General features: G+C 41.3%; 1 protein-coding gene across 1 annotated transcript; it reads right to left on the reverse strand.

The window, feature by feature from the left end:
- Positions 1–38: 38 nt before the first annotated feature.
- On the reverse strand, positions 39–21,166 carry LOC101161037 (alpha-2-macroglobulin-like protein 1). The gene is made up of 36 exons (XM_023961768.2): positions 20,727–21,166; positions 20,390–20,570; positions 19,508–19,664; positions 19,151–19,203; positions 18,925–18,945; positions 17,832–18,000; positions 17,681–17,765; positions 17,417–17,537; positions 17,207–17,321; positions 17,013–17,122; positions 16,237–16,392; positions 15,863–16,099; positions 8,582–8,645; positions 8,112–8,257; positions 7,873–8,022; positions 7,590–7,787; positions 7,203–7,275; positions 6,887–7,028; positions 6,324–6,549; positions 6,112–6,241; positions 5,814–5,935; positions 5,615–5,666; positions 5,404–5,487; positions 5,146–5,322; positions 4,975–5,056; positions 3,606–3,762; positions 3,433–3,507; positions 2,232–2,397; positions 1,743–1,939; positions 1,448–1,663; positions 1,242–1,360; positions 1,049–1,139; positions 904–972; positions 714–819; positions 602–641; positions 39–488 (listed from the first exon to the last, which is right to left on the reverse strand). Exons 1-36 carry the CDS (start codon positions 20,807–20,809, stop codon positions 485–487), a joined length of 4,374 nt encoding a protein of 1,457 aa, XP_023817536.1. The 5' UTR covers positions 20,810–21,166; the 3' UTR covers positions 39–484.
- Positions 21,167–21,298: the final 132 nt, after the last annotated feature.

Genomic DNA, 21,298 nt, shown 5'->3' on the forward strand with positions numbered 1-21,298 from the left:
CCAACCAGATTGAACATTCCTGAAATAACATAAAACACTTTTTGCTCAAAGGTTTTTATTCAAATATTTCCACAGAAACAGATGAAGTTGGACCACCAAAAAATGTGGAAGCAAGAGAAATATTGAACACAGCATATCAGTGAATGCTGTTACTGATGAGACAAACCTTCCACCAAACACTTAACAACAGACACCAACTGCTGGTTTTGACTCCTAGCAGAAAAAAGCTTAAAAGGCCAGCACATCACACAACGTCTAAAAAGGAAATGACAAAAAAGAAAGAGGCTTAAAAGAACAACCCAAAAAGGAAAAAACGCACCCTGTTCACCAAAAAGATTTCAACTTTGTTACTGCTGTTACTTCTTCACAACAGGATGACATGTATTTTTTACGGTATTTCCATGTGCTTTTCTTATTTTGTTTAAACACTTCCTCCAGGGCTGTAACTCCATCACGTCTCACTAGGAGATGGATGTCAGAGCTTTCACCTGCAGAAAAAAAATACACACTAACATTAACACTGAATGGATAACGAGGAACAACGACTCACTATGTGAGACAGTGAGGTTATACATTTCATAATAAGTGCAGCCTTACTCACTTATTGCAGGGAGAAGTGTAATCAGTGACCGCCTCATCACCTGAAACGTAAAGTGAAAAACATCAGAAAGGAAACAACAACAGTCAAAGATGGAGTCAGCAGAGAGTCGTACTTGTCTGATAGTAATCGTAGACTTTGACCACGGCTGGTTTCAGGTTTCCGACCTGCTGATCCTTCTCCAGGATCACATTGAAAGTTTCTTTCTGACCCTTCTTTAACTGTGAAGTACAAACAGGGACACATGCATGAGAATACAAAACAACCAAACGCTTCATGAACTACAAAGCTTCAAAGCTTCTTACCCCGTCCAGATAGATGTTGATGTAACCTTCCTCTACGTCCACACGCTTCACCAAGCGGTTTTCCTTCAGCTGTGACACAAACAACACACATGCTGTTAACACAAATAAGAAAAGCTAGTCTGGACTAGCAAGGATGTTGTCTCACCATTTTCAAAGAGTTGTCCTGCAGAATGTAACCAGACAGCAGCTTAATGTTGATCACCACCATGTTGGTTTCCTCTCGTCTGCCCTGAAACCTGTGGGAATCAAACCCAGCAGAACTCTCAAACAGAACCAGAACATCGAAAGAGGCATTGTTTTTTTTATACACTTTGGGTTTAAAGATGATATCTACTTACTTGACTTGCACAAAGAGCGTGAACTCTGGTCGGGGAATGTCACATCGACCCCTAGTGTTGGTAGAGATTTCAAAGGCAGAAAAGTCGGAAGGAGGGGGGATGTTGTAGAACAAAGAGATCTGGAAAGACAACATTTAAACCATCAACAGCACATTCTCTGAACACATGGACTTCCATGACTGTGATTGATTTCTACTTTTCTGTACCTGTGCCAGCACACAGCTCTGACCCTCAGCTTTAATTGTGTACTCTCCAGGAATCTCAGTCAGTTTCTCCTCTTGATAAAGCAGTCTGTTGTTCTTATTCACAGTGAAGCGTTTGTTCAGACCACCCACTGAAGTCACTGTGACTGTAGTACTGCCTTCCGGACTGAAGGTGGCAGTAGCATACTTGGCCAGAGCTTGGAGGGCCACGACTGTGTCCTGTGCAGCAAAAAAGTTGCAGTGAGTGACTGCTGTTTAAGTCTCCATGTTAGAGCCACATGAATGTAGGAGGAGCTACCTGCGTGGACGAGAAGCCACCAAACGGATTCTGCTGCTGAGCGAGCCAACGCACGATGCCGGCGGCATAATCCAAACCAAAGCCTGGCAGAGATGGACCAGAAAGCAGAGCCAAGAGCACATAGGATGTCATCTCCACCTCCACTGAGTCCAGGTCTGTTTCAGGAGCACCATCTCTCTTCCAGTGACGAGTACCTCCTGGAATCCAAAGACAAATGATTTTCATGTTGGTCATCCCATCTATCCTGCTTTCATTTGAAGTCATAGTATTAAATAACAAAAAATAGTATAAAATCTGTAGGGCTCCATCAAGGTGGGGGTCCAGTTTGTGATGATTTATTTTGTTAGCAACTTCTTAGAGTTGGGCAGATGTCTTTATAATTCAGAGCTAAGTTAATTTTTTATTCCATTTTACCAATGTAACATTGTCTGCGACGTGTCTTATAAGCAGCTTGTTGCCACTGTTGAAAGTCTTGATCTTCTGTCTAACCTTCATTGATGGACTTCTGGTCCAGGAGGGTGATGAGTTTGCTCCTCATGTCCTGGTCTCCAGCCAGGGTGAATGTGTAGGACAGCAGGGCGACGGTGTACAGATTGGTTATTTTACCCGACACTGCAGTTCTCAGACATTTCAGGCAGTTCTGAACCACTGGATTCTGGGTAAAAATGCACACGAAAAGGTGAAGTTTAGTCCAGGAGGATTAACAATAGTGAATGAATACTACATTATGTTTATACAGATTTTGTGTACTTGCATCTTACATCCAATTAATGTAAGTCCATTGACATCAACACCAGATCAACAAAACACAATTCTACACTGGCAGTCTAGTTGTTTAATCACATAAATTACAAACTAAAATTACAATAATTTAAAACGGCCCTCCTTAAACAACTGATTTGCCAGATTGTATCCCTGTGCAAAGGAATAACAGCCCCCAAGTGAGAGTTGGGGTTAGACTTGGTTCAATGGACCATCTCTACAGATTATGTCCATAAATACTCCAACATGAAACAAACATCTGACAAACATTTGCATCACTGTATTATTAATATATGGACCCTTGTAATCATGCCACCAGAGAAGCATTAATTCTCTAACTATTTAGCAGGTTCAACTTACTGAAACTGACATTTTTGAGCTTGTACGATATTTTAAAGAGTAATCTTTTTTCATTCATCTTCTAATCCATTTTTCCCTTTCGGGGTCACGGGGCTGCCAGAGCCTGTCCCAGCCACTTGTGGTAGAAGCCAGGGGACACTCTGGACGGGTTGCCAGTCTGTCGCAGAGTAGAGTGTCTGCAATCACACACCCATGCACTCATATTCACACCTAGGGACAATTTAGGTTGACCAATTAACCTATGAAGCATGTTTTAGGACAGTGGGAGGAAGCCGGAGTCTCCAGAGAAAACCCACACATGCACAGGGAGAACATGGAAACTCCACACAGAACGGTCCCCCATTGATGTTCTGGTCGAGATCCCCCAGCCGGGACTTTAATACGGGGTCTCCTTAATGTGAGGCAAGAGCACCAACCACTGCGCCACTGTGCAGCCACGGCCATTTTAAAGATTCAATTTCTATTTTTGTAAAATGACAAGAAACTATTGCTTTACAAGTTTCACATCAAATATTTCACTGACAAATATTTTCCAGTTGAGTTAGTTGGGGTTAGGTCTAGGGCTTACAGTGGCATTTCCGTCCAGCTCCAGCATGGCAGCAGCAACGTAGGCTGTCAGGGAGACGTCATCACTCACTCCCCCCTGGAAATGGGACAGGAGTGACGAAATACACATTAAACATATTGTTTAGTGTACATGAATGAACCCAAAACAATCAGATTTTGATTGAAGTTCCAAACCTTCATGCCGTTGTGGAAGAGTTTCCCAACAGACTGAATGCAGCCATCAGGCTTCTGGAGTCCAGACAGCCAAGTTCTGGCATCTTCGATGTACGTCTGGTCCACAAAGATGTACTGTTTTGCAGCGTTGAAGGATTTCATGACAAAAGTAGTAAGCCTACAGAAAGAAGTCACAAAACACATCACATGAAAAGTGGTTAAAGTGGAAAGCAAGTGCATGAGAAAATATGATGGTCTAACATGCTTAGGTCATGACAGGCTAACAGAATGTTGAAAACTCGTGGATAGTAAAATAAATAAATAATAAGTTTATACAATACCATAAAACCTTAACACTAAAGGAAGGACTTTGTAACTGGCATTTTTGATCGAACTGGGATTCTATATGTATTTGTTGCAACATATTTAATATATAATATATCTGTCATGTGGAGTTCCACAAGGCTTTGTGTTAGGTCCCATTAATTTTTTACTTGTTGAAACAAAGTCCCGGTATTGAAAAACCTGAATATTTTTAAGTTGCTTTTAACTTTAAAAAGTAACCATTGGGAAATGCCAAATGAACAACCGCAGTACTGAACAATCATTACTGTTTTTACTACATCTGTGATATACATCAAAACTTATTTTTGAATTATTTCCAAAGAAGATAAAGATCACAAATGCTAACATCAACATTAGCTTATTGTACTTTTTTGGTGCTCAGATATCAATCTCATATCAATCTAGATTTTGTTTCATTTTTAGGCTTTTATTTTTAATAACATTAGAACCCTTATCCTTAGTCACGTGCACCTGTACGGGTGTTGTCCCACACAAGTGCTGAGGGTTTTGGGGTTGTCCAGGCCCATTGAGGGTCATGGAGCAGTCTTGCAGTGCCCTTGAGGCTCGTACGGACACCTCAAGGGACAAGTAATTGGAAAGTACCATTGTCATGTGTGATAAATGTATTGTGAAGTATTTGTAAGGCTAAAGTAAGTTGGTGATGCTGCTGTATGATCCTCTTCCAAACTCTAGTCATTGGTAAAGTGCAAGTACCAGCCTCATAATGACCCCAAGCAAAGGCGACATGCACATGGTGTGCAGGTGATATGCAAGTACCTGTAGGATGTCCACACAAACTGTGATCTGACTGTCTAATTTCCTAATTAGAGGAGAGATTATTGTGTGCTATACACACACTTTTATGGACCCGTGTTTAGCACATTGTTGAACATTGTCACATGCCTGGTGTGTACATAACTTAGGGCTTCAAAATGTGACATGACTACTTTCTTGCCTTCTCCATAGAGCCTTGATGGTTGAATAATGTCAGTGAAGTCACACAGTAAAAAAGATACAATGAAAATAAACACAGAAACTTCCTCACCAGGTGTTTCCAGATGGGTCACTCATTCCAAAAGCGCTGTAGGAACCATCATCACGCTTGTAATTGAGCTCCCTCTGATATCCTAAATGCACACACAGGTGAAAATCCTTCATTCACGTTTTCCTGCTATTTTCATCAAAACACAAAACATAATATTTTGGCGACTCTCACCGCTCTCCAAGTATCCTACAGCCATCTTCCGAGTTGACTCTTTCAGCTGACCAGTGCTCTTCAGATAGTCGAGGATAAAGATGTTCGGAGCAAACAGCAACATGTTTTGTTCTCCACAGCCATACGGCATGGCCAAGAGTTTGTCTAGGTTCTTCATGGCCCGGCCCATCAGATCACCTGTAAAACCCAGAAGAGACGTCAGAAACTCCTAGCCTGGTTCTGGCTCTCTCCATCCACTTCAGAACATGTTTTACTGACCCACAACAGACACAGAGGCTCTTTCTGATCCATTCACAAAATCTTCAGGAAGCTCAAGAGAGATTTTCTTACTCACTGGTCCTTCTAATAATGAGCAGAGAGAGAATAACTAAAGACATCAGAAGACTTAAAAAAAGGATGTATTTTTCCCAAAACAGTCAAAATTGTGATCATTTTAAGAAAATGTCCAAATTATCCATTTCTCTCTTACTTGCAGGACACAGGAGAGCGTTGTGGCTGACCATCTGTGGGACTCCTTCAGCCTAACAGAAAGAATCAACAGTAAGAACTTGATGTTAGAATATTATCAGTTCAACTAAGAAATTCATCGCACATTTAACTGTTTTTGAAGTATTGGGATTATTGGTGTTTAGCTATAAAAACCTGATTTTTTTAGGGGGGGTACTAACCTCTACCAGCAGCGTGGTAATTACAGTGTCGACGTGACCCACGGTGGGGACTGTGACCACCTCTGTGCCACATTTCTTGTTGCTCCTCTCAGCCTCAGCGCTAACCTTCAGAGTCACATCACCTGTTGGCACAAAAGCATTGTTTGCCAATAAATGTCCTTTTCTCAGTCACAGGAAGCCTCTTTTTCCCTGCAGTTTGGTGCTTCCTTCACACATTTTCTAAAGATCTTCAAGGACTTAAACTAAAGGTGGAGTGTTTGTTTAGAGATTGTACTCGTGTTTGTTTGTCCTACACTACCTAGAGCAGTTGGCGTCACGATCCAGGAGAAGGTCTTGCTCTCCTCTGCACACAGACACACACTGCTGTAGACGCAGCCGTCACAGTTCTTGAAGGTGAACTGATCAGACTTGGCCAGAGTTGCCTTCACCTGCAAAGGAAAGAAAAACTCAGATTCAAGAAATGACTAACACAGAAACGGATTGTTTTCAAGAACTGAGGAAACTGTTTACCATGATGCATTTGGGGAGGTAGTTGAAGACTGTGGCTTTGAGAGTGAACACCTCTCCTCTGACGACGGAGTAGGGCAGAGTGAGGCTGACAAAGAAAGGCTGGAAGGCTGTTAGTCCAACGTTGGGAGCAACGCCAAAGCCTGCAGGAGACACACAGAAAGCTCCAGCTGCCCACTTAGTGATGGTGTCAGGGACGGTCTTCACCAAACTGGTCGATCCACTGGATCTGCATCAAAGAACCAGCAAGATGTCAAATGGAGATAGATTCCCAATTCCTTTCATGAAGAAAATCATGCATCAAACCTTTGACTTACTCATATTGGCCCTTCTTGTTCAATACATTAAACAGAGTTACATTAAACATGACAGTTTTGGTTTTTATGCAGGAATATGATGGCATAAAAAGTTGGCTGTGATCTCCTCATTGACTATAGGGAGTTAAGGTGTTGCTGCAGCAAGCACAAACCCATACCATGAATCCTCCACCACCTTGCCTTGCTGTTATGTGCTATTTAAAGTTTTACCCCAGGTTGAACTTTTAAACAATTTAAAGTTTTTTTTACCCCACAGAAACCAGGTCCCAGATCCAGGTTTCAGGGAAATATGTTCTTATGGTCTCCGTTTTCTGTCCCTCTGGGGCTGGGGCTGGCACTGGCTCATTCATCACTGACTCTAAATTAGCAGCATTAATCGCTAAAGGCCTAGCTGAAAGAGCACAGAAGAAAAACAAACTGAAACAATAAACCCACTTAAAGATGAAGTTCAACACATTTTTGGTTTGCTTGTTTGTTGATTTACAAGCATCTTTGCATTGTTCAAGAATTACTATTCAGATATCTTTGCGTCATTTATCATTGTGGAAAAAAAACTTGCCCCTACCAAATTCCAAGTCAAAGAAGCAAGGTCTGGGTGCTCTCACATCAGAGTTTGTAATAATTTTGATTCCAATGTTCTGGAAAAAAAAGAACAGCAAAGGGTCAAGAATGCTTATATAAATTAACTGGAAATTAGGAACATGGTCACAGAAAAGCAGAAGGACTTAAAGGTTATCGGTAAGAATAGATGGACAAGTCATGAAATCAAAAGATACATAAACACTGTGATGACATTACGTGATTCACATCAAAAAAGGAAAGGGAGTCCAAAAGCAAACTCAACTTGATCTAAAACTGCAAAAAATACAATGAAACTCCAAAAATTTTGAAAAAATATGCTTGAACCTTAGTAATATTTGCTGCAATTATTAAGAAAAGTAAATGACTTTACCTTGAAGATGGTGTAAACATCATCACCCTCATAAAAGGGCAAAATCCGTGAACGCTTATCACGACGTTCTCTGAGCAGGATTTCGGGCTCCAGTGGAATCGGTCTTGGCCATGGTCTAGGAAAGCAGGGATTGGAGGAGTCGTCCTCAACCTGATAGTCATATCCCCACATTTTCTTGATGGGCAGCTGGTTGTAGACCTGTAAGTAAACCAGACCATGAATCTAGAGAAAACAGTACCAACTCTGAGGTCAAAGTGCAGGAATAATGGGGGGAAAGTCGTACATAGTCAACCGTGAGCTCCTCCTCTGACTTGAGAAGGAGGACGCTCTGGTCAATGGCTCTGACAGAGCAGAGGGAGCTGGGCTGAGCCCGCAGAGTCAATGTGGTCTTTGCTCCTGGAAGCTCCTGTACAGCGGAGAACTTCAAGGACACCTGCACAGGAGACATCAAAGAAGATGGTTCAAACACAGCACATCAAGTCCCGACTTTTAAGGAGTCCAGTTTAAAATGACATTCAGTACCTTGTTGTTGAGGCAAAGCTGAATGGGGAAGTCCCTGCTGTCTGCAACAACTTCTCCACTTGACACTATGGTGTAAACCACCACCTGGGCAATTGGAGCCAGGTTGATGACATTGGTGAGGGGGATCTTTATCGTTCCTTTGTTGACTGGAGAAACATTTAAAAATAAAGCCATCTATCTAAGTTCTCACAACACTATGATGCAATTATTACACACAGACATAATCCTTGAACAATTTTATACAAAACATATTCAACTTATTTTTTTTGATGAAGCAACAAAATATATTTTTCAATGGCTGTACACTCCGTTAAGAGGAAAATGTCACAATCAAGGATGGAGGTGTCTGGTATGCATTATAGTGGGTAAAGTCATGACATTGGGTAAAGTTTTGTCATTCAAAGATTGCTTAAATGTATCATTAGCTTGATGTCAGAATATAATCTTAGACTCAAAACTTAGGTTTGTACCTGTTCTCTGGTTAACCGCCACTTGGACAGTGCCCTGCTGCACAATCGAACCTTTGGACTCCACCTACAGAGAAAAACAATATTAAGAGACACTGTTTTCTTGACCCTTTCCCGTTTCTTTACCTTTTTTTCTTTTTTTAAAGAAAATTTCAGACAAAAGTCAACAAAATTACGTAAGGCAACAATACCCGTGGACTTCAAGGCCATCACAGAGAGTTGGCAGCAGGAACAGGACTACTTCCATTTAAATGAACTATGTCCTCCTGACTGCTCTGTTTTTGGAACACCTCGGGTTGAATGGCGTGGAGGAGGATTTGTGCTAATCCACCGTAATTCCTTCCATTGCAGGCATATGAAGCCAGATCATTTCAACTCATTTGAGCTCCAAATGACTAAGGTTGGAAATTTAGACTTCTTTTATTGTATTTTAGTCTATCATCCCCCTGGTTCTGCTAGAGAATTTTTAAATGAATCTTCTGAATTTTTATCTATTCTTATCAAATTTGAAAAGGTTCTAATTCTTGGTGATTTTAATTTGCCATCTTGTGAAGTAGCTTCTGAATTTTTAACACTCACTGATTCTTTTAGCCTAAAGCAACATGTTTCTAGTCCCACACACAATAAAGGTCACACCTTAGATCTTGTTTTTTCCTTTGGCCTAGATATACAGTCTCTGAATGTTGTGGATGTTCATGCGACTGACCATTTTTGTGTTTATTTTAACATATCCAGTCATAATAATAATAATAATACATTTTATTTAAAAGCGCCTTTCAAAACACCCAAGGTCACCGTACATAGTTAGAGGTAAAACTCAATAAAATCACAACATGTTAAAAACAATAAATAAATTGGATTCATTAGTAAAATCAGCTGACAGAAAATGTGAAATTGTGTTCCGGAAATGCAAGCTTAAACAGATAGGTTTTTAGTCTGGATTTAAAGATCAGAAAGGAGTCAGTGTTACGGAGGTCTGGGGGGAAAGAGTTCCAGAGTTGGGGAGGAGAGCGACTGAAGGCACGGCTCCCCATGGTGACCATACGGGCCGGAGGGACAGAGAGCTGAAGGGAGGAAGAAGACCGAAGAGAGCGAGAGGGAGTGTTAACATGGAGGAGATTAGAGAGATAGGAGGGAGCCAGGCTTATGGAGGGCTTTGAAACTGTAGAGAAGGAGCTTGAACTTAATCCTAAAGGCTACTGGAAGCCAGTGCAGCTGCTGGAGAACGGGAGTGATGTGATGGAAGGAGGGGGTTCTGGTGATGATGCGGGCAGCTGAATTCTGGACCAATTGAAGCTTATTTAGAGTTTTGTTGGGAAGACCAAAGAGAAGTGCATTGCAATAGTCGAGACAAGAAGTGACCAGACTATGAACTAAAATGGAGGCGGAGTGGATGGTGAGGGAGGGGCGGAGACGATTAATATTACGTAGATGATAGTAGGCTGACCGAGTAATGCTATTGATGTGGGATTGAAATGATAATGTACTATCAAGGATGACACCCAGACTCTTTACTTGAGGGGAGGGGAAAACTGGAGAGGAATCGATGGAAAGGGTAAAATTAGAAACTTTGGAAAGGGTGGATTTGGAACCTACGAGGAGTAATTCGGTTTTATCACTGTTAAGTTTGAGGAAGTTTAGGGTGAACCAGGTTTTTATTTCAGACAGGCAGGAGGAGAGGGAGGCAGGTGGAACAGAAGAGTTGGGTTTACTGGACAGAAAGAGCTGAGTGTCATCCGCGAAACAATGAAAATCAATATTGAATTTACGTAATATATTACCAAGGGGTAGCAGGTAGGTAATGAAGAGGAGGGGACCGAGAACAGAACCTTGAGGAACACCAGATGAAATGAGTGAGGGTTGGGATTTAAAAGAATTCAGTTGAATAAACTGAGTGCGGCTTGAAAAATAAGAGTGAAACCAGCGGAGGGGGATGGACTCGATACCGAGGGCTGAAAGTCTGTGGAGGAGGATGGAGTGAGATATGGTGTCAAATGCTGCGCTCAAGTCGAGGAGGATTAGGATGGTGATGAGTCCAGAATCAGCTGCTAGGAGAAGGTCATTGGTGATTTTTAGTAGGGCAGTTTCTGTGCTATGAAGGGGACGGAAACCAGATTGAAAAGGTTCAAAAAGATCATTTTGGGTGAGATGATGGGAAAGTTGGGAGGCGACTATTTTTTCAAGAATTTTTGAGATGAAGTGGAGGTTGGAAATAGGACGAAGATTATGAAAGGAATTGGGGTCTGAGCCAGGTTTTTTTAGGATAGGTCTGACGGCAGCGATCTTGAGGAGTGAGGGGACAATACCTGATGTCAATGAAGAGTGAATAATGGCACAAATGAAGGTAAGAAGAGAAGGAAGGCAGGATTTAACCAGGGATGTTGGAAGGGGATTGAGCAAACATGTGGATGGTTTGGACTTATGGATGAGGCGGGAAATTTCACTGGGATCAGGGAGGAGAAAGGAAGTGAATATATGAGTTACAGAAAACGAGTCAGACGGGACGGGAGGAGAGGTGGAGGAATGGAGATGCTGATGGATATCTAGAATTTTCTGGTTAAAGAATAACTGAAGAGAATTACAGTGCTCATCTGAATAAAAATGAGGGGGAAAACTGTTACGGGGTTGAAAGACATTATCCATTAGAGAAAACAACATTTTGGAATTTCCCTTATTTCAATTAGTTGAGTGAAGTAGTTCGTTTTAGTGTTAGAAACCAAGTCCTTGTATTGTAGAATATGTTCATTGTAGATTTCCTTATGAAGGGGAGAGCCAGTTTTTTTGCAGAGCCGTTCCAACTGGCGGCATTTGGCTTTCATTTTATGGAGTTCAGGGGTGAACCAGGGGGAAGATTTAACAAACGAAACAGACCGGTTTTTACAGGCGCGAAACTGTTAAGAACATCTGAAAGGCAGTTATTATAAAAAGAAACCAGTTCAGGGTTGGACGAGTTCGGGAAAGGAATGCGCTCCAAATGAGAAGAAAACAGATCCACGTTTATATTCTTGATGTTTCGGAAGGAGATGAGGCGAGTGGGTTTAATCTCAGATAAAATCAAGGGGATGCTAAAAGAAACAAGATGGTGATCAGTCATAGGAAGGTCATCTGTGGAACAGTTAGAGGGGGTTAACCCAGACTAGCAGACCAGGTCCAGAATGTGTCCTTTAGAGTGGGTGGGGAGCTGAACATGTTGATTAAAACCAAATATATCCAGGCATGAGCAGAAGTCTCTGGTGAGGGGGAGGTGGTTGTTATCAAAATGTATGTTAAAATCCCCCATACACATAACATTAGGAGAGAGAGACGATAGGTGAGTTAGCAGAGTTCCAAAATGCTTGAGAAAGTCCCTGTTCGGTTTTGGGGGGCGGTAAACCACTGCTATTACAGTTGGTGTGGGTCCAGGAAGCAGAAAGGCAGAGCACTCAATGGAGCTGAATGAGGGGAGCGGAACCGGGAGAACTTTCCACGTCTCGCGATATATCACCGCGAGACCGCCTCCGCGGCCATGGCAACAAGGTTGACAGAGGTAAACAAAGCCGGGAGGGGTGGAGTCATTGAGTGAGGAAAAGTCATTCTGTTGCTGCCAAGTTTCCGTAACGCAGAGAAAGTCCAACTTACGATCCACAATTACACACAATCATGTGCCCAATAACTCCCATAAAGTGGTATCTCAAAGGCGTATTATAAATCAAACTGTTGTTGAACGGCTTTCAAAACTGTTGCATCTTAATCTTATTGATTATTGTGACAATGTAGAAATTCTAATCAATCATTTTAATGGTCATTGCCTGACTCTTTTGGACATAGTGACACCTATGAAGCTTAAAACTGAAACATCTTCTAACTCTCCTCATGCCTGGTTAAATGAAGAGATTGCTGCTTTCAGAAGAACATTTTGCCAGGTAACACGCTTGTGGAAGTCCACTAACCTGGAAGTACACAGACTGCATTTAAAGGAGATGACTGTCGACACTAAATAATATGATTAAGCTCGCCAGATCTAAGTATTTTTCTGACCTAGTACATATGAACAAGAGAAATCCCAAAGTTGTCTTTGATACCATTCAACACATTGTTTCACCCTCAGCTCCACCTGTACCTGTTTTCACTACTGACGATTGCAACAGATTCTGACGATATTTTGTAAATAAGGTGAATGAGCTCATATTAAACCTAAAATCATCCGATGAGAATACCACTATTGTAGCCTCTTTAAACTACTCCTGGAATAACTTTTCTGCCATCTCAATTGACAAAGTCATGGTCGTATTAAAAAAGATGAAGCCATCCTCATGTCCCCTAGACATATTGCCATCATCTATGTTTTTTAAAGTTATTGACCTTATTGCCCCATTTCTTGTTAAAATGATTAATCTGTCTCTCTCCACTGGGACTGTCCCAAACTTCTTTAAACAGGCAGCGATAAGTCCCATCTTAAAAAAGCCCTACCTGGATCCATCACAACCCTCCAATTATAGGCCAATTTCAAAATTACCTTTACTCTCAAAAGTCTTGGAGAAGATAGTGGCAGAACAGTTAACATCTTTTTTTTTAAACAACTATGAACTCTTCGATAAATACCAGTCTGGTTTTAGAAAGACGCATTCCACGGAGACCACTTTACTTAAAGTTTCAAATGATATACAGATGGCTGCTGACTCTGGAAAATATACAGTTTTGGTTACTTTAGGCCGCCTTTACACTGCATGGTTCAAGTGACCCAATTCCGATTTTTTCCTCTCATTTGGCACAGATCGGATATGACCGGTGAGCGCGTAAGCAGGACAAAAGCACGTGGATTCCGTTTTTCTCAGATCGGATACAGGCCTCTCTCATATGTGGAAATAAATCGGAAACGAATCGGATACGTGCATTTGCGTGTTCCATGTAAGCAGACAAATCAGATTTTCCCCAGTAAATGCAACTCAGGAGGCCACCAACTGAGATCACATGACTTATTAAGGTGCTTTTGTGCGCTGATTTTGCTGTCAGCGTGTTACCTTTCAGCCTCAGGCTTCAGACCGTAGTCGGAAACCGCTGTTATGTCCGGTCCGGACGCAAACAGTAACTGAAGCGGGACACTGTTGCTATGGAACAGGCTAGAAGCCGTTTATTTCTTTGGGGGGCGTGTATGATGGGGACCATGTGTGTGTGTAAGGAGAGAGGGGGGGTGTGAGCGTGGATCGGGGGAGTGTCAGAGAACCGTAAATTAAAAATAACGTGTCTCCCCTAAATGTTTTGCAGTCTTTCTTAACTTACTCTGGAGGCTGAGGGTTCAGAACGGAAAATTGAACCCCAAAGAAATCTCCCTTGCGTTTCTGACCACGGTCGGAAAAGAGAAGTGATCGCGCAGGAAAGGTTCAACCCTTGGATCAAACTGTTAGCACAACGTCTGCAAACACTTCTTCATTCAAAACTCAGAGAGAGCCGAGCAGCCCTCCTTTTTCCTCTCCGACGCATCCCCTCAGGAGCGCCCAAGGCAACGCCTCCTTCCGTCGCCGCCTTGCCTCCATGACAACCGCAGTCACAAAAGTCCGAAAGAGGTCCGCGGAAGGCGGAAATGGTGCTACGTAGTCCTCAGAACGTCAACGTTTGATAGTTTCAGCATTGTATAGTGTAAATGCAAAAATCAGATACGGGTCACTTTTAAAAGATGATGTAAGCGGGTCGTCAAAAAAATCGGATATAATCAGAAAATCGGATATGGGCATCAAGACCTGCAGTGTAAATGCGGCCTTAGAGTTATCCTCAGCATTTGACACTGTTGATCATAAAATACTGTTGGGCAGATTAGAAAATGAGTTTGGTATTGCTGGGTTTGTTTTAAAGTGGTTTACCTCCTACCTGACTAATAGAACATTCTCTCTTTATATATATGGCATGCTTTCTGATACTTCTCCACTCCTACATGGTGTGCCCCAGGGATCTGTTTTAGGACCACTTTTGTTTTTAATGTACATCTACCCACTTGGAAAGCTTTTAAATAACTTTAAAAATATTTCATACCATTTCTATGCCGATGATATTCAGCTGTACTGCTCCTTCAATGACTCAGAACTCCACAAACTTACGGAACTACTAGATTGCCATGTCTGTGTTAAATCTTGGCTCACAAGTAACAGTCTACAGCTAAACCTAGAAAAGACGCAAACACTAATAGTTGCCCCAGAAAACATAACCCCAATAATCTCCCAGCATCTTGGGTCTTTGAGTTCCTCTGTACAGCCCTGTATCAGAAATCTTGGTTTATGGTTTGGCACACATTACCCCCATTTTATCCTCCTTGCACTGGCTCCCAATCAAGTGGCGTATTGATTTTAAAATTTTTGTTTTAACCTATTGAGCTTTAAATGGACAGACCCCAAAATACGTATCAGACTTGCTCTGTCCCTACGCTTCCAGCCGTGCCCTCCGATCCTCAGATCAAAAATCTTTTAAAGATTTTTAAGACCAAGTATAAAACCAGAGGTGACCGGTCGTTCCAGGCAATAGCCCCTAGACTCTGGAATGCCCTCCCTCTGTCCCTTCATGTGGCCGACACCGTCGATTCTTTTAAAAGTCAACTAAAGACACTTTTATTCAAAAATGCTTTTAGCTGACTGGTTTTATTCTTACTTTTATACTATGTTTATTTTTCTTAAATTTAGTTTTGCTTTACATTATATTTAATTGATTGTTTTTCTGCTTTTACTGGATTGTATATTTTTTATTGTTCAGGGCTTTGTGATTTTATCTGTGAAAGGCGTTATATAAAGAAAACGTACTTACTACAGCCCCACAGCAGCGGCACACCTGTATGGCAAGTTATGTTTACCAATTATGTTATCAAATTGGTTACTATCTTGTAGGAATTTCTTGGGCTTTTTTAGACATTTTATACTACATGCTAAAACAACTGTTTTGGGATTTAATGCATGATTTGATGGTAATTGAACATTTTAGCTAAGGTTCTAGATTACATTATGGTAAATGGCGTATACTTTTATAGTGCTTTCTACCTTCTTACGAAGGCCCAAAGTGCTTTACAGTCACAGTCCCATTCACCCATGCACACACACATTCACACACTGATGGAGGCTCCGCTGCCAAACACTGGCGCCAGCCTCCCACCAGGGGCAAGGGGGGGTCCAGTGACACTTCGACACATGGGTGTGCAAGGCAGGAATTGAACCTGCAATCTTACGATCATGAGTCGACTGCCCTACCGCTGCACCACAGCCGCCCTTTAATGGGATGTTGTATCACTTGGTTAAACTCTAAAATGACAAAATGAGATGAACTTACCAGGTAATAGAAGTTAAGAAACCTTTGCCCTTTCTGTAGATCCTCCCCCTGGATGATGTATTGAGCCAGCAGGAATCCATTTTTGTCGCATGGTATATCCACGCTGTTCTCACTGAACCCCACAAAGTTCTTGCTCTGGGAATAAAATCTTGTAACATACTGGTAGGCCGTCCCATAGTCAGGAAACCGTACTTCAGGAACAGTTTGTTCATTTTTTCCTTTTATTATGGTGGTTGCCTGTTAAGACAATAAGATCCAACACCAGAGTTAGACTTTGATATACTCCTTCTATATCTTCCTTTTGGATTATTGGTCCAACATGAGACCCGTTTAGTACAGAAAGCGGCAAGCAACTGCAAAAGGTCACCACTAACCGACAGAGAGACTGATTCCGACCACGAGGATGTGTCCAGAGAAAACACAGCGATTCCTTTCTGATCTGTATAGAGGGTGGATTCTAGTGAGTCTACAACATACAAGTAGACTGCTTGGTTTGCGATGGGACTGCCATCTGCACCAGTCACTTTGATCTGCAAAAAAAGAAAGAAAGATTGAAGTAAAAAAAGAGATTGCTTTGACATAATTACTTGAATCTAAATGCTTCACAAAGGGGTGAGGGTTATTTGTTAGTAAACATGTGGGCCTTCATGATTATTCCAGGTGTCAAAGGTCAAAAGATGGATTAACTAATAAGGTTTTGAACCAAAGGTGTTAGCAGAACACTGATTTTCCAAAGCTTCAATGCTGAAGCAAACCCAGAGAAACATTAAACTTTAAAAACAGAACATAATGCTTCTGTGACTGACAGTCCACATTAATGGGTTGGATGGGGTGGTTGATCCACCAAATGGTTCCTAATAACAGTTGCAGCCCACTTCTCCCCCAGAGGATAGCTAAAACCCATCCATCCCTTTTCCACATCTGCTTAATTCTTTTTGGGTTCATGGGGTTGCTAGAGCTTTATCCCAGCCTCTGTTTGACAAAGGCAGGGTACACGTTGGATGGTTGATAAGTGAAATGGGAAGAACTGGCAGGGTTTTGTACAAAGGGAATTATCTTGTACAAAGTACCAAACATTCTAGTAAAACATGTGACCAAATTAAAGCCATCTGGTGTGATTTTCAAAATATACTTGCATGCTAATGATTACCTTTCCCTTAAGCGGGAGGCCTGGCTTGTAAGAAGAGGGGACGTCCTCAAAGGAGACGGTTCTGATCTGAGTGGTGAAGCTGGCACTTCCACTGGCCTTAAGAATGACACCTGTGTGACAGCAGACAGATCAAAGCTTATAAGGAGTTAGTGCTAGTAGCTCAAAGAGCAAAACCCAGGTGTGCCACAACATACCTGTACCAAACTCCTCTAGTTCAGCCGTCACCTCAAATGAGTCAAAATAGTTGTATGCATTTATGGCAAAGCCTGCCAAGGCTACGTTTTGTGTGGCGCATCCACTTTTATCCGTCTGCAGAAACATTTTTTGAAAAAGGTGACTTTTCAGAACTAACAGATATGTGACGTTCAAGGACATTAAGAAATATAGTTCACATGAATACTCACAGAAAGTTCAAATGTCTTGCAGATGTCATCCTGTTTTGGGGGCGGCAACCAAAAAAACTGGTTCGCGCGTCTGCAAAACTCAGCTTTGACTGAGCCCAGAACTGGTTTCCCATAGGTGTATCTGCAGGGATATGCACACAGTCATGTATTTTTGTTGGTTGTACTGCTTGTATAGGATGTTCAAGAGCCTGCCAACACATTTTTTTTAATACGTATACACACAAATAACCCATTAAACATTTTTAATTATTGACGGACACTCACTTTCCGCAGATCTTCAGTGTTACTTCATCATCCAGGATGGTGATCACACTGGGCAGGTTTACAGTCACTTCAAACTTTGGCAAAACTGTTGCAGACAAAAAATAAAAGTTATGATTGAGGAAAATGATGGCATTTTATTCCTTGTCTTTACCATATTCTTTGATCTCAAAGTTGTGGGAAATCGTTTCTCCTTTGTCCGTCTCAGCAGATATCACGTAGATTCCTTGTGCAGCTTCAGGAATGGTGGGGTGAGAAAGGTCAAGAATGCCTCCGTCAATGGACTTGTCCAACCATTGAGCGATGCGGTTTGAGTTGGGATCCTGTTTTAATACATGAATGCTTTTAAAAAAAATGTTCAATCAAAAATCTCGAGTTTTTGTTTTTTTAAATGTGTACTGAGCCCTTTGTGCATCTTTGATCAACACTAACACAGTAGGACAACACTAAGCTAACTTTGCCAGGAAGGCTAAGAAATGAAAGTAACTGGAGCTGGTGCAGATTATTGATAAAACCACTAGGTCCAATCAAGTAAGTTATGGAATCACATTGTTAAGCAAGTTCAATTGATGGTTAAACAAGAACTAACTAGTTACAAATGTGAACTGTGATTAAAGAAGTCTTTTAGATCATGTATAAAGTACAGCATGAAGCAAATGTGCACAGATGTGCTGATGGTTTAAGTATCTTAGTCGGTTTGTCTTTTCAAGTTGATTCAGGGATGAGAGATGATTCTCAAATTTTCTAAACAGATCAGTTGGCCTTCACACAGTAGAAACATCTGTTCATTTTTTAGCTGGATCGGAAATATATTATTATTTTAAAAAAACGTTTTTAAAGATTTTTAGAGCAACTCTCACATCTTAAACTTTAGTATTATTTACAGATATTGATGCACTTTGCATCTCACTTCATTTGCCCACTTTATCATCAATCTAATAAACGTGATTCTGGGAAATTTTCACCGACTCGACTGAAAGCAAACTCATTCTTTCTCTTTGTAAAAAGCACAGCAGATTTTGAACAATAAGTAGATTGCACACATTTGATTTTTTTCTTTCTTTACCTTGAAGCAATTTTAGCAATACTACAATGTGTTTAATAGCCTATGCTTAGGCTACTTATGTACATGCCCTACATAGGATCAATTCTGAAGTCTGCGCCATGTCTGGCCTGGAAAACTCTTGTCAGATCTTCCCATCTAGTCACCCCAGTTATGGCTTTACTGTATGGGTGCATTTTCTTACCTCAATTGTGACTTCTTTATACTGAAAGACAAGAAATAAATTAGTCATTATTTAACCAATTTACACCATCAGTTAACAAAAACAACATTTAACGTTATATAACTTATTAAAGTACAGTCAAGCACCTTAAGCTGGTTACAAATCACAGACGGCCCCATATAAAACGTTCTAGCTCCGCCCACAGACCCATACTAAAAAACACTCAAAATAAAAGCTAAAATCCCACCATGCGGTTGACGGGAATAAAGTTGGTATCCATGGAGACAATCCGGAACTGAACTTTAGAGAAAGAAAAATAAAAAATCTCATCATTATAAATAAAATACTGCACAGATGAATCATTGGCAAGTTTTACATGGATCTATTTTTCAACAGGTTTATGAATGGTGTTGCTGGTTTGAGGTTTAGTTATTTCAACAATAAAATAATTTATTTATTGGTTCGACAAACATTGTGTCATTTGTATGTCACTGAGAAACCAATTATTGGGCCATAATGCAGGAGATGGAAGTCTGAAAGCAGTTAGGCATCACACTCACATGTTTACATACAGGGCTGTAGAAGTCCAGAACTTAACACTCACCGGTCTGTCCAGGCTTGTAGATGGGTTTGTCTGTCTGGACAATGTGGACAAAAGCAGGAGGTTCTATCAGGACTTTGGTCTCCTGGTTGAGTGAGTCCATCTTACCCTGAATTTTCACACTGATGGATGCCACAGTTGTGCTGGACACTATAGGGACCTGCAAAACCAGCAAACATTTAAAACGAGAGTGGTAGATTCACACAAAAAAACTTTTGTAGCTAAATCTTTCCAAAAACAAACACAACAATACAATGCAGACGTCTACACTGCAAAACCAGCAAGATGTTTTTTTGGTTCGCCCTATTGGCTGAAATAATAAATCAACATACTTCTTTGTTATTTTCTTTATGTCAACGTTTGTTAGTCTCAAATTGGTTCTTACAGACCAACTTTTTTCGTTGGATGGGAATCTTGAACCCGAAGCTTAACACCTTTAACACTGGAGCTGTCGCCGGTGACAGCAAAGAATAAACACACTTCGTAGTACTGTAACTCTTGTAAATGTTGACACATTTAACTTAGTTTTAGAGTAGAAAATTGCTTTGTGGCTGTATGGAACACAGCTTTTCTAAGCTTCAGAATCCCTTGGTATTACATTTATTGCGTTAAACTTTACTGTGAACACTTATAGCTATTCAAAGAACGCCAATGGACAATGGACCTAAAGCTCCGGTGTTGACGGGTTAATGGCGGCTCTTGCTTCAAACACATTAAAAAAGTCAACCTGGATTAGGAAAGGACAGATTTTAACAATCTTTACTGATCACAAGTACTTTTTATCTTGATTTCTGGCTCTGTAGTCACTTCCTGAGAAAAAAATATATTGAGAATTGCTGATGTAGCATTGCATTTAAAAATACTTCAAGAAATTAAAAAACAAACCAGAAACTGGAAGCAGCGGTAGATTTCAGTTTTAAAAGACAGCTGCCCAATCTTCGTACTGGAAGAGTCCACATCCAGGGTGATGGTCAAGGTGACGGGCTCTGTAGGGGTTTGGATCAGAGCGCACAAGGTCTCCTTGTTTCCTGCTGTCAGATGGGAGCTGACAGTCACCAAATAGGTTCTGTAACCAGAGGACGGAATAAGAAACATAATCACATTCAGATCATTTTTCAGCAGGGATTTTCAGCTCTTCTGCACAAAAGTCTGAAAGACGTACCTAAAGAACCAGTTGAAACAAATCAGTCAACTTTTGACTGTCAAGTAGAAATCTACTTACGTTTCATTGAGGCTGGCTGGCATCACACGCTGCAGGTAGGATGCAGCAATGATGGCAGCGAGCATGAGAAGGTGAGATTTCATGTCAGCAGGCTTGCAGGAGCCACTCCTGAATGCGAGGATGACGATACTTATCAAGACAGAGATCCCTGACGATGAGGGATACTCATTGCTCTGTAGAGCCACAGTGGCCTCTTTTATGGCCAGACTTTTTTGGGTGTATCCTCTTTGGCCCTCCCTTGTCTTCAGCAATACTAGACCGATTCCAGAATAAAAATCTTGCCGGTGCCTGGGGGACAACCTGCTGGCTCTGCATAATTTCTGAGAAACAAAGGTCTGTTCTTAGAGTTTAGCAAAAGTATGAAGGAGGTAGGATCAACGTCTGGAGACACAGAGACTAAGAGTTTCAGCTGAACACGTCTGACAACAACACCGATGTCAGTTCTCGAGTTCTGAGAGACCCTGCAGGCTGCATAGAGACACTTGCTTTGCTGCAGGTGGACCAGATATGGTAATGTGCTCTTTTTTCATCTTTGACACAGAGCTGTGAGGCTGTTTTTCCTGTTTTGTTGT

This window comes from Oryzias latipes, chromosome 2 (genome assembly GCF_053564925.1).
Source record: "Oryzias latipes strain Hd-rR chromosome 2, Olatipes_Hd-rR_3.1".
NCBI lineage: Eukaryota > Metazoa > Chordata > Actinopteri > Beloniformes > Adrianichthyidae > Oryzias > Oryzias latipes.

Excerpts from the sequence above, each read along its gene's own strand:
- LOC101161037 (XM_023961768.2), bottom strand. The coding sequence starts at position 20,809 with ATGAAATCTCACCTTCTCATGCTCGCTGCCATCATTGCTGCATCCTAC. Across the intron at positions 17,322-17,416 it reads GCAAGACATTTGAACTTTCT|ACGGATAAAAGTGGATGCGC; the intron begins GTGAGTATTCAT and ends ATGTTTCTGCAG. Across the intron at positions 17,123-17,206 it reads ACTAGAGGAGTTTGGTACAG|GTGTCATTCTTAAGGCCAGT; the intron begins GTATGTTGTGGC and ends GCTGTCACACAG.